Source organism: Poecilia latipinna, unplaced genomic scaffold (genome assembly GCF_001443285.1).
Source record: "Poecilia latipinna isolate Pla-1442-1.1 unplaced genomic scaffold, P_latipinna-1.0 Scaffold1007, whole genome shotgun sequence".
Taxonomy (NCBI): domain Eukaryota; kingdom Metazoa; phylum Chordata; class Actinopteri; order Cyprinodontiformes; family Poeciliidae; genus Poecilia; species Poecilia latipinna.
In genome coordinates, this window is record NW_015113623.1 from 76,262 (window position 1) to 90,537 (window position 14,276).

Here is a 14,276-nt window from a genome sequence, read left to right on the forward strand (position 1 = left end):
CCTTGTGTTTACAAATGGGGTCCAACCGACCCCACACTCGTATCACTTGTATCATTTGCCTCAGTCCTCGCATGCACAAGGGTTAGACAGCACCGCCAAACCACCTCGAGTCAGATGTAGCTGTCATGACAAGCCTCTAGATGGCGCTGTCATCGAATGAGCATGAGCCTTTGACCATTAGCTTCCACTTCATTAGCCTCCACCTCAGTAACGTGTCTGAATGTCCACTTCATTCATGTTTCTCATGAATGAAGTGGACATAAATATATGGAATATATTTATTCTTTATCAGAAATTATGTTAATGTTAACAGGTTAAGTAGCACAGTGCTATCCACCATTGTTATTGCTGTTATTTGCCAGTTCATGGGTACAGCCATATGTTCTGCGCCTTCACACCTGCGGAGTACGTTACACCTCCGTGAGGATTGTTACAGAAAAGTTTAAAAAATGCAAACATGTGAGAGACAATAAAATAATCACAAAAATTTATTTTCTTAAAAGTAAAAATGTATTTACTCTCTTTGTTTTCTTCAGGTTGTACCAGAGATATTTTCTATAAAATATCTAAACAAATATCCATTTGTTTAGTTTTGACTGTTTTTTTTTTTATTCTTAAATTATAAATGCTTTTTTTCTTTTAGTAAATCTTCTTTGCAAATGTGCTGTTTTTTTTGGCTCTAGTGGCCTTTTTATTTGATAGTTAATTGACAGGGAGGTGGGTAATGAGAGAGGGTGTGCAGCAAGGGTTGCCAAGGCTGGGAATTGAACCTGTGACAGCTGTGTTGAGGACTAGGGCCTCCATATGTGGGTTGTCCTTAACCCCTGCACCACCACAGCACACCCCATGTGCTGGTTTAAATATAATTTACAAAATATAATAATCCATTTTAAGTTAATGAATTTGTTGGATCTGTTTTGTTTTCTGCTCATCCCAACATCTCTCTTTTTGCAGAATAACAGAGAATTTGTTTACAATGAAGCAGAAGGCACCACTAGATGGCGCTGTGCACCAGCACTAACCAGACAGCGCGTTCTGCTGGTGCCAGGAAGCACCTGTGACTTGGCAAGCTGTTAACCTTCTGCTCAGTGTAGCAGACTATCTGGTCAAGGAAACACGAGCTCAGTGTCAAATCTGGCTTTAATTCTGCTTTTCAACAGCTGAACCAGCAAATTAATAGCTATGCTACGCCACAGGTTCTCTGCTCCAACACTGGAATTCTGACTGTGCTCTCAGAACAACAAGAGGAGTGTGTGCTGGCAGACAGATGTGTCCTCTGGCTCAGAGGACAGTATGTCTAGGTGAAGGACGCAGGGCCTGCTATGACTCAGCGCCTGCTTTGTTCGCCGCTCAAGACCTTTTCTACTGCGGATCTAAGCGCATAAGACAAACCCTCCCCTCACCTGCATGTTTCATGTGTACAGAGATCTGTATCGATCTGTGTTTTGTTTACGGAGCTCATATTGCCTCTCCTGAATCAATGCTCCGTCTTGGTGAGGATGGTTTGTGAATGTCAGACGCTGCTGCTTAAAGCGGCAGAGTCATGTAAAATCAACTTTTTCGAGCTTTACATCATGTTATGATGTAATTCCTTCATCAAAAACAAATCTGGAGTGTTGCCTTGATTCCTTGATGCATGTCTGAGAAATTCTTTAATCTGCCGTGGCAACCATTATCAGGACAAAGCTCTAGTTTTCAACCTTCCAACTCACATAGTAGCCCTACCCCTTCAGACTAGCCAGAAGCAATTAGCAAACATCAGGTGGAACTGCTCATCTGCTGAGTTCATTACAGGAGCTACTCAGTGTAACACTGGTAAAACATTGTTAAAGGGTTAATAGAGGAGCCATGCTGTAATGACTTCCCTAAGGCGGAGTTTCAGAAAGAGCAGAAGCTTTTAAAGAAGCCCAATACATTAATACATACAGCATTTTTTAACAAGTCAAATTAACATAGCTTCTTGATTCTGCTATGAAACCGCACTATGTGCCTGGAAAACACATAGCACTGCCCCAGAATGCATCTTTCTGACCTTTTTTGCGGTTATTGGCGGAGGGTGGGAGAACGAGATTAGAAGAAATACATGTACGATTCAGAGAGGAACAGATGTCTGATGGGGAATATGGGTAAATGTGAGGGACTACCTGTGGTGGCGAGCTCCATGTCCCTCTTCACAAACGCTTTCCTCTTCTCCTCCAGAAGCTGGCTCGGAATGAGGCCTGCGCTGCCTCCCTCTATGTGACACGCCTGGGAGGGAAACACAAACAGCTTGAGCTTAACAGGGGAAAAAAGAAAAAGCAGAGCAAGGATGTGTGTCTGAATGCTGGATTCACCTGCCACCAGTTCAGGTCTTCCTGGTTAAAGATCTGCAGAATGTCTCCGCTGGTGAAGCTGAGGCCTGCCTCCTTGCAGGGAATCAGGTTGTCGTGAGTGGGGTCGTAATCAAAGTGACACTTCACGAAGGCCTGTAGTGGGACAGGAAAGAATATCGTTAAAACTAACGCGATAGGCTGAGAACTGGACAGGCTGTGCTTGATATTAGAATAAAGCTGAGGAGTATTGTGGTTATGTAAGTTGTGGGTGAGCATCAGTCAGTCAAACAGCCTACTCCCCTTCTCAGGTCGACGAAATAAGACAAAGCCTCTTTTTGATGGCGAGAGACATGCAGAGAATGTAACGATCTTGTTTTTAGTTGCATAGAAAGTACTTCTTCCCCACGTTCATGTGTTCAGCTGTTTCTTTCTTACATGAAGTCATTAATAGAGCTGTTACAGCCATTAGCTGCCGTCAAGGCAACTGTAGTACACCTGGTTCATTGTTTTGTTGTTTGGTTCATGGTGGCAGTAGATGCATGTTATTTAACATGAAACATTAAGTTATATATGTGTGGAAGCTTTCAGTGAATTAGTGTAGGTGTTCATTTGTTTGGTTAAGGGTGCATTCAAATCTGAAGGGGAACTTATATTTCATTCCAAAAGCCATATTGTTGCCCCGGGGAAACATTAGCTGGCACACATGGGGCATTCCACCTGAAGAAGCTGGTTGTGAGAAATTTGTCATCTTTATTCCTCCTGAGTCAGTGTGGCTAATGAGATATGGTTTTGTTTTATTTGTATTTTTTAATTATGTAAATCCTCTATTTCTAGTCAACTAATTTAGGTTTGTGTTACCTTTTTTCAGTTCTGGTGGCATTTTCTCTCTAGAATTTGTGATGGCCATAGCAAATCATTGTCTTTCCTGTCCTTAAACCTTTTTGTAACCACTTTGGGTCACTGTCCATATGGAAGACCAATCTGTACCAAAGTTTTTACTTCACACTCTGCCAGCCTTATATGACAGTAACTCAATGCCAGGCTGCAGGACTTGTAGCTGCAGAGAAGGACGGTTAAGAAAAAATAACTCATGGCAGGGCAAATGAGGAAAACAAGCCGACATGTTGCAGCAGCTCTCACAATGTACTATTTCCTCAGATTTGTTTTGCAGCTACGCTGTATTTCTACATCAGTGCTTCATGGAACTTTTCATGCTGACCACCAGATATGTCCTTGCATGAAACATTTTGACAAAGACGGAGAATAACAACAGGAACTCATGCTTAGGAGGAGGGATTGCTGCAAAGTCATGGGCTTGATGCAATCAGCTGCTCTCCCTTATATAGATAATGTTTTACTACTTGGAATCAAATGATGAACTACATTTTTTTATTTGCCATCTTAAATATGACTCAGTTGGACTGCATGGAACTGGATTTGAAACCGATCATATCAGCAGAAAATAAATTTGATTTTGACTGGATATATTCAGACTGGTTAATTCATTTCAGCAACAAGGCAATTCAAAATGCTTTGCAGTCAACAATTACAAAACAAGCAATAAACATTACATTATTTTGTCAAATGCCATCATCAAATTCATCAATAGACATCAAATATGTTGATCCAGTTATTACTAATGAAAGCAGCTCTATACAGGTGGGTTTTCAGCCTTGATTTAAAGGAACTCAGTGTTTCGGCTGTTTTGCAGTTTTCTGGAAGTTTGTTCCAGATTTGTGGCGCATAGAAGCTGAACGCTGCTTCTCTGTAAAAATAAACCAAAGTGAAACTGAATTGAAATAACAAGAAAAAACAGAAGGAGAAATGGAGAAATAAAGGGATAGACAAAATCAGTATCCATGGCAACCATCTCCTCCCCATGCACTTGACGCAATTTCTTTTTGTCTTTTTACTGAACTGATGCAAGAAAATAAAACCCCCAGCAGCTCTCTCTCACACACACACAGGTTCTCTACATAAAGGCTCTTCGATCACGACGAGTGAACAGAAGGTTAGCACACTGACCCTGGTTAACGAGAAGAGAGAACCTATGGTGGAAAGCAGTGAGCGCAGTATTTCAGAGGATCACTGGATCACTTCCTGCTGACAGGTTTATAGCTTCCTGCCGGGCTGAGTGGTGGCCTCCATTTTTAACAGGTTCTTTAACGGCCTCCCCAGCTCTGGTTCGTTTCGTTTCTATGATCTATGTCATTTCTACAGGCAGGCAGCAGCTCCAAGAGCTGCATGACTTCTAGGAACTCTGGCCAAAGGGTTGTAGCATGAAAAAAAAAAAATCAGAGCTGAAATAATCAGAGGCTATGGTGGGCAGAACACAATGAATAAGACTTTAATCACACATTAAGTTTAATTTTTGTTTTTGTGAGTCTTTACAGCTTTCTGAAATGTGATTTCTAGTTTCCTACCTGACGATTTTCAAATGTAGAATTAATAGAATTAATATTAATAGCAATGTTGTCCACTGTATGTTGTTTTATATGAAACCCCAAGTGTTTTCTTGTCTGTGCTTTTCAGTCTTTTTTGTGTGTGTATGTGGTTTCTGGAACTGACGGTTTGACGGGACACACCACTCTACTCCTGAGCGTCCTGTCTTTGAAGAACCTTTACAAGCCATCACAGGTATCTGCGTCAGTAAGATGCAGGCTCCACCAATTTAACCTTTTCTGAAGATTATGGTTAGTAATTAGAAAACACACTTCACACACAACTTTTTTCATTGTACAATTGCTAAATAATTTATGCTGAGGAAACTACAATTGTTTGCAGTAGTTTATGCAATATCATTTAGAAAGTAATGTTCTTCCATCCACCTATTTTCTATACATACTTTTGACTGCAGGGAATCTGGGCTTGTTGTGTCAACAGTCAATGGGTAAAATCGCTGGTGGACCCCGAAAGTGTCGGTTGTTCAACACACAGACACACACTCACATCCAAGGGCAAGTCAGACTATTTATCTAAGTGAAATCAGATTACTCAGTGGAAATCCATAGATTACCTGGAGAACATTCAGATCCAAAAAGGCAGAGTTTTGGATTCAAGTCCCTCTTCCTCTGAAACAACAAACTGACAACTGTCCCACTGTGCAGTCAGTCAATTAAAAAGACCTCAGTGCTCTTTGTATTGACCTCATCTTTCCATTCTCTTTGTAAAACATCAGCATGTATGATCACTTCACTCATATGGGGTCACAGTTTGACCAGTTCCACAACTAGAGGATGAATGTAACAAACTGTTATTTCTAGGTGTTTCTTGAAATTAAAAAAGCAGATTAAAGAGAAAAATACACAATAAACTAAACTACATTAACATTTATTGTACTTTCTCAACTCAGCATAGAAGGTTCCAGACAGCATAGCGGGTGCCAGGAAGGGCTGGAAGTGGGCGCCGCTTACTGATGGAAATGTCAGCATCCTTTTAAGCAAATGAGAACATTTCTAAACTCTATTAGCCAGAGTGTTCCTCTCTTTAAGGGCCTGACCTGTCTGGGTGTGTGTGGCTCCTGGTAGCTGGGCAGGATCTTCAGCACCACGCTGCCACTCGCCTCCTTAAGCATCTCCTGGAGCACCTTGGGGTCATTGCCCACCTCCTTGCCGTTGACCTCCTTGATAATGTCGCCCACGTGCAGCAGGCCTTGCTGGTCAATCATGCCACCGTGAAGAATCCTGGCAATCACCAGTTCCCCATTCTCCACTCGGAAGGTCACTCCCTGTTAGGGAACGACCACACATCACCCGTGGCAACCTCAAAGCTGAACACCTTTGTAATAGCAGAAAAGCTTGAAGAGGCAGTGCTATGTAAAAATTGACTTTTATAGCTTGACATCATGTTATAATTCTATTCCCTCATCAAAAACATAACTGGAGTGTTGCCTTGATGTTTTTATGCATGTTGGAGAAATGCTTTAATCTCCAGCGGCAACCACTCAGCTGTGTAAAACACCAGGTTGGACTTAGCTCCGCCTTCGAGACACAGCTCCTCCTCTGAGCTGCAGTTTCTGAGCTTCTGCTTCACAGAGCAGCTCTCCCCGTGACTCCAACAATCCTTTAGACTAGCCAGCAGCAATTAACAAACACCTGGTGGAACTGCACATCAGCTGAGCTTAATATACAAGCTACTCTAAATACTAGACAGGCCTTCTCATTGTCTTCTTTTAAATATTTTGTTAAAACTTACTTGTATAATACGGTTTTTAATATCTGAATTTCTATTGTATTTGACATTTACATTTCTATTTCTATGTGTTTTAGTTTGATTTGGTGTCATTTATCAAGTGGTTTTAACAGATTTTTTGAAGTTCTTTGCAAATCAAATATTATTTATTATCATTAGTTCACAATCTAACACTAGTAAAAACGTTGTTAAAGGGTTAATAGAGGACCCACGTTGTGATGACTTCCTGGAGGCAGAGTTTCAGAAAGAGCAGAAGCTTAAAAAGAGCTACTGCTCTTTTTAAGCTTCTGCTTAAAAAGAGCAGGAGTTTACTCTGATTATCTTTGTCTGGAAGTAAATGCATTTATGATCCAAAAAAGCTCTAGTAAAAGACACCTGGAAGGGTTAAACAGTATTTAGGCGACTCAGCTCCTGGCAAAGTTCATGTACTTGTTTTCGTTAAGTCAGCTCCATGCCAGTAAATCCCAGCCCTCCCTCCTGTGCTGCCAGTCTAAATAAATCTGAATTTGTTCTCCCTTTAAGCATCTTATTAGCAGATCTCATTAGACTGAGTGCATGAGCTTCATCAGGATTTCCTGTATATCATCTCACTGCATCTGTGTGTTCCTACCAAGTGTTCTCCAGACACCTTCCTGATGCCCACCATCCGGACTGCGTCTGGCGGAACGGGCTGGTTGTTGAGGGCCGCGTCCATGAAGGAGCAGGGGCTGGGCGGGGGTGTCTCATAATTTTTGGATGCCACAGAATCGTGGGTCTCGAGGAGGGACTGTGGACAGAACCATAAACATTCACAACAGACAGTGACATGCTGCTGAGATAAACCAGTCAAAGTGTGTTTAGGAAATACTAAAAGCTCAAAGCAAACTTGTCCAGACCTGGAAGTGAGGCTCCTTCAGGATGCGGACGAGCTCTTCGGCCGCCTGGCTCCTGTGTGCGAGCGGACCTAGCTCTTTGAGGATGTCCTGGACCAGCTCCACGTTGTTCTCACTCACAGCTTCCAGTTTGGGCTCCTCAAAGCGCTCGTGGGCCTTGGTTACAGAAAACACTCATGTTCATCACTCTGCCTCCAACCAAAGCCTCATCTCTCTGTCTAAATGACATTGTACATTTTTCCAACAGGTAGTGCATAATTGTGAGGCAGAATGAAAACGATAAATGGTTTTCAACTATTTTTACAAATAAAATTAAAATTGGTATTTTTTGTTCCATTTCCTTTGTGTAACCCATCAAGAGCAACTAAAGTTCAGAAGACACTTAAAGTTGCATACACATAATCTGTGAAGATATTGATCTCCTCCAGCTCCTTTCTGAGCTGCTATTGCTATCTGAAGAAATGCACTGCTCCCTATCAAAAACAACCAATCAGAGCCAGAGGGAGGGGCTTAGCACTGTCAATCGATGCTGCTCAATGTGCTAATGGCATATAAACAACTCACTGTTTCAGGAAAACGATTTTTCCATCGTCATTGACGGCTATGCTAACTAGCATTAGCATTCACGTGGTGAACCAGGTGCAGTTTGATGGAGCAAAGAGGAATGAGTCATTTTTGTCAATCCAGCAGTTCCACAGATGAAATCAAGAAAACTACAGACAACCGTGAGCATCCTCTTTATGAACAGAGTGTTTGCAGTCAGGGGCTTCTTCAGATTTGCTGTATCACATCCCGCTACAGGAGAACCTTCATGCCCACAATCATCAACCCCTGTCAAAACTCTTTAAAGAAAATTGTTTGACATGCAGCAAGATTGATTTTCCCTCAGAGATTGGTAAAGTATTTTAAATTTTAAATTTTAACCATCAATCTGAGCTGTTTAAAAAAAAACTGAATCAGAAAACATATTCATAAAAATAACCATAATGTGCTGCCAACACAATATAGGTGTCCAGAAAAATATCAGAAAGGACTGTTTGGAATGCAGCATTTGTTGACTAATATATTCAAAGTGTCATGAATTCTGCATGCTAATAAGTTACTCAGGCTATTGGATGGAATCTCAATGCAGTAATGCCCACACTTGACTTTGATGAAAGAGTCCAACACACTAAAGGTCACAGAGTGTTGGAAACCAAAATGAAACGGACAAGAGAGGAAAATGCAGATGCATCACAGCCAACATGATGATTGCAATATTTACTAGTAATATCACCATTCAAAGACTTTCTAATGTGGTGCACTCGTAAAGCTGCAACTTTTATTAATTATTTTTTTATATATATATTTATATTTGTTGAATATGTACGGTATGAGATATCTGTGAAAAAAAATCAAGCTCTGCCTTATCTCAGTGCTAACTAGTCACAACCAATCACAGCCAGGAGGCGGGTCTTAGTGCTGTCAATCATTCTCCATATGGTGCCACTCATCGTTGCTGTTGGGAATGCTAAGGATAGTCTTAGAGCATCTCTTAGAGCATCTCTTAGAGCATCACATCATCGGTTAGCATAGCCACTGATGATGGCGGATAACCAGTTTTCGTGTAGCAGTAAATTGTTTCTCCACCATTAGTACCCTGATCAGTGAGTACATGAGGTTGATTGATAGCGCTAAGCCCCTCCTCCTGGCTCTGACTGGTTGTTTTTGGTCAGAAGTGTTGCATTTTGTCAGACAGCAATAGTTGCTCAGGTAGGATGTCGAGGAGATCGGTCTTTTCACAGATTATCTGTCCCATAAACTGTCACGACATGCTGACAGTTTTAATAAATACATAAAAAAACTGTTTTTAAAATAAAAGTTACATACTACAGCTTTTATCTTAACCTAAAAAAACATACAAATGTGCCCCTAAGGGGGAAAACTGTAGATAAAAACTGGATTCATGGATAACTTCCCACTGTGAGGGTTAAAATTGGTTTTCTCATCCTTAATAACCGTTTAGCTTTTATCTGTTAGCATATAATACACTAAAACTGTAAGTTGTATAGACCATAGTATGCAAAATGAAAGGAAAATCCAGATATTATTTAAACTCAATTTGAACTCAATTATTCCAGGGGACACAGGAAAAAAACTATCTACACCAAAACTCCTAGGGGTCAGCAGGTTGAAAGGTCTTATTTAGTCCTGATAACCTCTTCCAATAACCTGTCATAATAAATACAATGGTCTGTTTCACATTTTCAATCCATAGTTTTCATTTTCCCTCTTTCTTTTCAACATACAACTTGCATCTTAGTGTACGTGCCAGATAGCTAACAAGTGCCCAGAATGCAATGCAGTATGACATTTGGGGTATTCCCTATTGGCAGCTGCATGTAAAGCTGTGTGCTTGAGAATCCCAGTTGTCAGGCAGTTCCATGGAGGATTGGTCCAGTGGGACTGACCGCGGTTCTAGCAGAAACCATGTTTATTTGCTGGGGAGAAGGGGAAGAAGCCCTGCAGCGAGACAGGAAGGAAGCAATACCCACAAGTATGCTGACTCTTCCACATGTCTCCATGCCAAATTAATCATGGAAACATGCAATGTTCCCTTCAGCAGAGATCTGCGTAATAATTACAGAAATATCAGAAACACTTTTTCAGGTTTTCTGATTGTGTGTGTGTTTTTGTGGAGCTTAGAGGAGTCTGCTTCTGATTGGTTGACAAACTCCTGCCTGACTAGTTAATGTGCTTATCTCACATTCACCCTTTTTTTTCTTTTATTGTTTCAACTGTCCAATTCAATTAAGTTTATATTGCACCAATTCACAACAAATTATGTCTGGAGGCACTTTTTTCCCCCAACATTATCTTTATTGGTTTTACAACAATGCTTTCAATAATATACAGGAAATAAGTGTGCTCTCATATCGAAGGAAAAGTCAAGGGTAGTTAAATGATTGTCCAGCGTTCAACTTGTCTTTCCTTGTCAGTCAGGGCATTATGAGATCTCCTAGAGCAGCACTTATTACATACAGAGTGTATGAGAAAAGAAAATCAACTCCCCTAATACGTCTGGAGGCACTTTACAAAAAAAAAAAAATTAAATTAAATCACACACACATTCCAATTGTTCCTATTTATCAAATAGTATAGTAAGCTCAAATAATTGTTGAAATTACTAATTACTGCTGCTGGCTAGTTTAAAGGAGCTCAGAGGAGGAGCACAGCTGAATGGTTGCCATGGGAGATTAAAGGATTTCTCAAACATGCATCCAAAAATCAAGGCAACACTCCAGGTATGGTTTGAGGAGGGAATAACATTATAACATGCTGCAAAGCTCAAAAGTTATTTTTACATAATACTGCGCCTTTAAGTGTAACTGTCAAATGGCGCTTTGACTAAAGTCCGAGAGGTTAGAGTCCTTGTCAAACGGCATTTTGACTAAAGTCCGAAAAACCTAGAGGTTGGAGTCCTTGTCAAACGGTGTTTTTGACTAAATTCCCAGCGGGTTAGAGTCCCAGTTAAACGACGTTTAACTGAAGTCCTAAAAGGGGCACGCGCTTTAATGTTTTATCTTTTTTAATCTTTTATTTTTTTTTTCAAAATCTCTTTCTCTTTCTCACTGTTTATTCAATGTCACATGCTGTTTTTATTTTAATTATGTAAAGCACTTTGAAATGCCTTGCTGATGAAATGTGCTATAAAAATAAAATTTGATTGATTGATTGTTTTGAGTATTTGTTCCAAATGTTAATTAGCTACAAAACTGATAAGTGCATGAACAGCAACACATTCTAAGTTAATTTTAATTTCATTACATATTACCTTATAAATGTTGTGGCCTGCCTCTTTGTTGCTTGGATACCGGACAATGTCAATAAAGTTGCTAAGCAAAAGGATGAACAGATCAGTTTTTCCAGATGAAATCAGCCCTGATGCTGCAAGGTGAGCTGACCCTCCATACAGTTTGTCTAACAGAACTATTCTAACCCATTAAAAATTGTGAGGTTGAGTTGTTTGCACTTTGTTTGGTAATTACAAGCACCAGTGGCTAATACCATCATGCTGCATCCTTGCACACCTGCACCTATGTTATGACTCGGCATCCGTGTGACGGAGCCTTATTTGCCTTCCGTTGCATCAACTGAGCTTGTGAAAATGTTTATGGATCCGGCACAGGGGGTCAAGGGAAATAATATTCTTGGAAAGTCTTTTCACATCCTTCAGTAAGGCTGCATCAGCAGATGATTTTTTTATGAGACGGGCTCATCAATACATCGAGCACGCAGTCAAACATACGGACGAACACAGCGGTCGCGCTTTTACACGACAACAGGACATTAGCGGTTTTCTGCAGGGGGATGATCTAAACAGTGAAAGAGAAAATCTAAAGAAGACAGGAATTGAGGGGGGGATTGAAAATGCAAGAGAGCAAAGAAGGCTTTGTTTTTGGGAATACCAGAAGAGCACTGCCTGGAAATCCCCCCAGAGAGCCCATACTCTGATCTGAGCTGCTTTTGGACAGCTGAATGATGCTGCAAAGGTTTATACTCTTGGCTCCATGTAAGTCTGAGAATTAGTCCACAAAGCAATGCATCAGGGCGGCAAACCTCTACGTAAGAGAAAGTTGGTGCAGTCTAGGAAGGATAAATGTGCTTACTGTTACTAATGACTGTAGGGTGAACAAAGAATGTTAAAAATAGCTTTTGGAATATGTTAACTTCCTTCATGCTGGCAGTACTCAATGCTGCGATTCTTCCTCTTCTGGCTGTCCTGGTGAAGAGTCCATATTTTTAAGAGGGCATGAAAGACTGTGCTTTTGGCAAGACATGGTAGAGAAAGATTTTGACAAGCGAAGGGGAAAAAAAACACGAGGCGTAGTGGGAAGAAGCTCTGACAACACTGTCTTCCTCCACTAAGCTCTTCTCCTTTCACTTCAAAAAGTTATAGCCTGAGACGTCACTGTTCCTCTATGTAACATGGAGAACTAGTTGAGACCGATTTTATGTTAAGGACTAATAATAAAATGAAACTTAAATGTTCATTCTATATTTTTTACTTTGTATTAAAATCCAAATAAACAGTTAAATATAATAGATTATGGGGAGCTAATGGAGACCAAATTAAATAGATAAATAAATACATGATTTAAATGTTTAAATAATTTATTTAACAATTAAATTATTAAATATGTCATTAAATCATTAAGATGCACACATGTTATAGCAGATAATTAATCAAATATGATAATATTTATTTTATTTTATTTCATGGCTCTCGTTCCTGTTCTTCACCAGTAAATAATTTTATCTGTCAAACTCACCTATCAAAGTCTAGCGGTGGGGTTCTGGGTGGGAATAGCAATGATTTGATGATTTGTTGTACTCCAATACATTAGCCTAATTTTTTTTACAAATCATGGCAGCCCTGATTTAATTTTGTCCCTTCCTTAATAGATATAACAGCAACTGTACTCTATATATTTCTGTAGCAGTAGGAATAGTTGTAGCTTTTCTGCTAAAGCAATGCAAACTTCATTTATTATATACATTTAAATTTTTCTATCAATCCCATATTATCACAGACCCACGGTCTTTTTACTCAACATTTTACTATTAGAATCTTACATTAGCCCATGTCTGCACTGAATATTCCACCACTATGGACAAGTAGAGGTCACAACAAAACACAGTGTCTTTCTTTCCAAGAGTGGGCGTTTCTCCCAAAAATGGGTGGAGTTTGATACAAAACAAGCAAAAGAAGTAATTTATAAAATCGGAAAATAGACATTCTACAAAAAGTATGAACCACACACTGTAGCTTGTGTCCACTTAGCTAATAAGCAAACTAAATAATGAACACAGCTGAATATCTAAACAAACATTTACTTACAACAGTTTTGCTAATAACATCACATTTGTTTTTTGATTTTTTTTAATTCTCTAAATATGCCATTATAGCAGAACTGCTTGGTCTACTTTAAACAGATTAGATTTGGAGCAGGTGTGAAAGCTTATAGGAGCTCTGGTGGAGATCAGGCAGCAGAACTCTGTGTGTTTATGTGAGTATGCATATATTGATTTATATATTTAACTGGACTTGTATGTGTGCTTGAACTCCTCTGGTCATTGATTTTTAGCAAATAGTTTCAGACACTAAAGTATCCTAATGAGTAATGAGTAATTTTGTTAATGCAAAAAGCAAAAGAAAGGAAAACCATTCCACTCTGGAATCAATTTTCCAGTTCATACAGACACACATAACAACACACACTCCGACAGCAGGTTTAGATTAACTAATTAACCTAACCTGCTTGTTTTCAGACTGTGGGAGGAAAGTGAATTACCAGGAGAAAACCCACGGATGCAAGGAGAGAACATGCAAACTCCACACAAAAAAGTCTTCACAACCTAGATTTCAACTGGAGCCAGATGTGTGTATTATCTTGTTATAATTTAGCAGTTTTCCTCATCATGTCTGTTAGATTCATACTGTTTGCCAAAACAACACAGTGTCTGCAAGCAAGAGATCAGAGAAAACTAGACAGAGCATATATGCGTATTCTGTTAGCATACTGGTTCCTTCATCTATGCAAAGTTTGAGCTTGAAATGTTAAATTCTTCAACATGTTTAGATTTGCTTTAAAAAAGACATTTCCAACTGCAGAGAAAGCTCCAAAAATGCCTTGACTTCTTGTTTCAAAATCATACCGATCCACAGTCATTCCAACTATCAGTGCACTTACAAATCTACCTGTAGAAAATTACATACTATCCAGACTCAATTTTCAAGATATTTATGTCATTTTTAGGCACTATAGATTATTGAGTAAACAACATACGCCTGGCGGTTTTTCACCAGAGATCTCAAACCAAAATGCTGAAGCCAAATTAATATTCAGCTTTGTGGTAA

General features: G+C 39.7%; 1 protein-coding gene across 3 annotated transcripts in view; it reads right to left on the reverse strand.

Moving 5' to 3' along the window:
* Positions 1-14,276, reverse strand: part of mpp2b (MAGUK p55 scaffold protein 2b) — a 51,228-nt gene that overhangs the window by 3,539 nt on the left and 33,413 nt on the right. For all 3 annotated transcript variants that reach the window (XM_015050715.1, XM_015050714.1, XM_015050713.1), the window contains 5 exons: positions 7,379-7,531; positions 7,114-7,269; positions 5,812-6,039; positions 2,334-2,465; positions 2,145-2,247 (listed from right to left, as the gene is read on the reverse strand). In XM_015050715.1, coding sequence (XP_014906201.1) covers positions 2,145-2,247; positions 2,334-2,465; positions 5,812-6,039; positions 7,114-7,269; positions 7,379-7,531 — 772 coding nt within the window. The remainder of the gene's footprint in view (positions 1-2,144; positions 2,248-2,333; positions 2,466-5,811; positions 6,040-7,113; positions 7,270-7,378; positions 7,532-14,276) is intronic.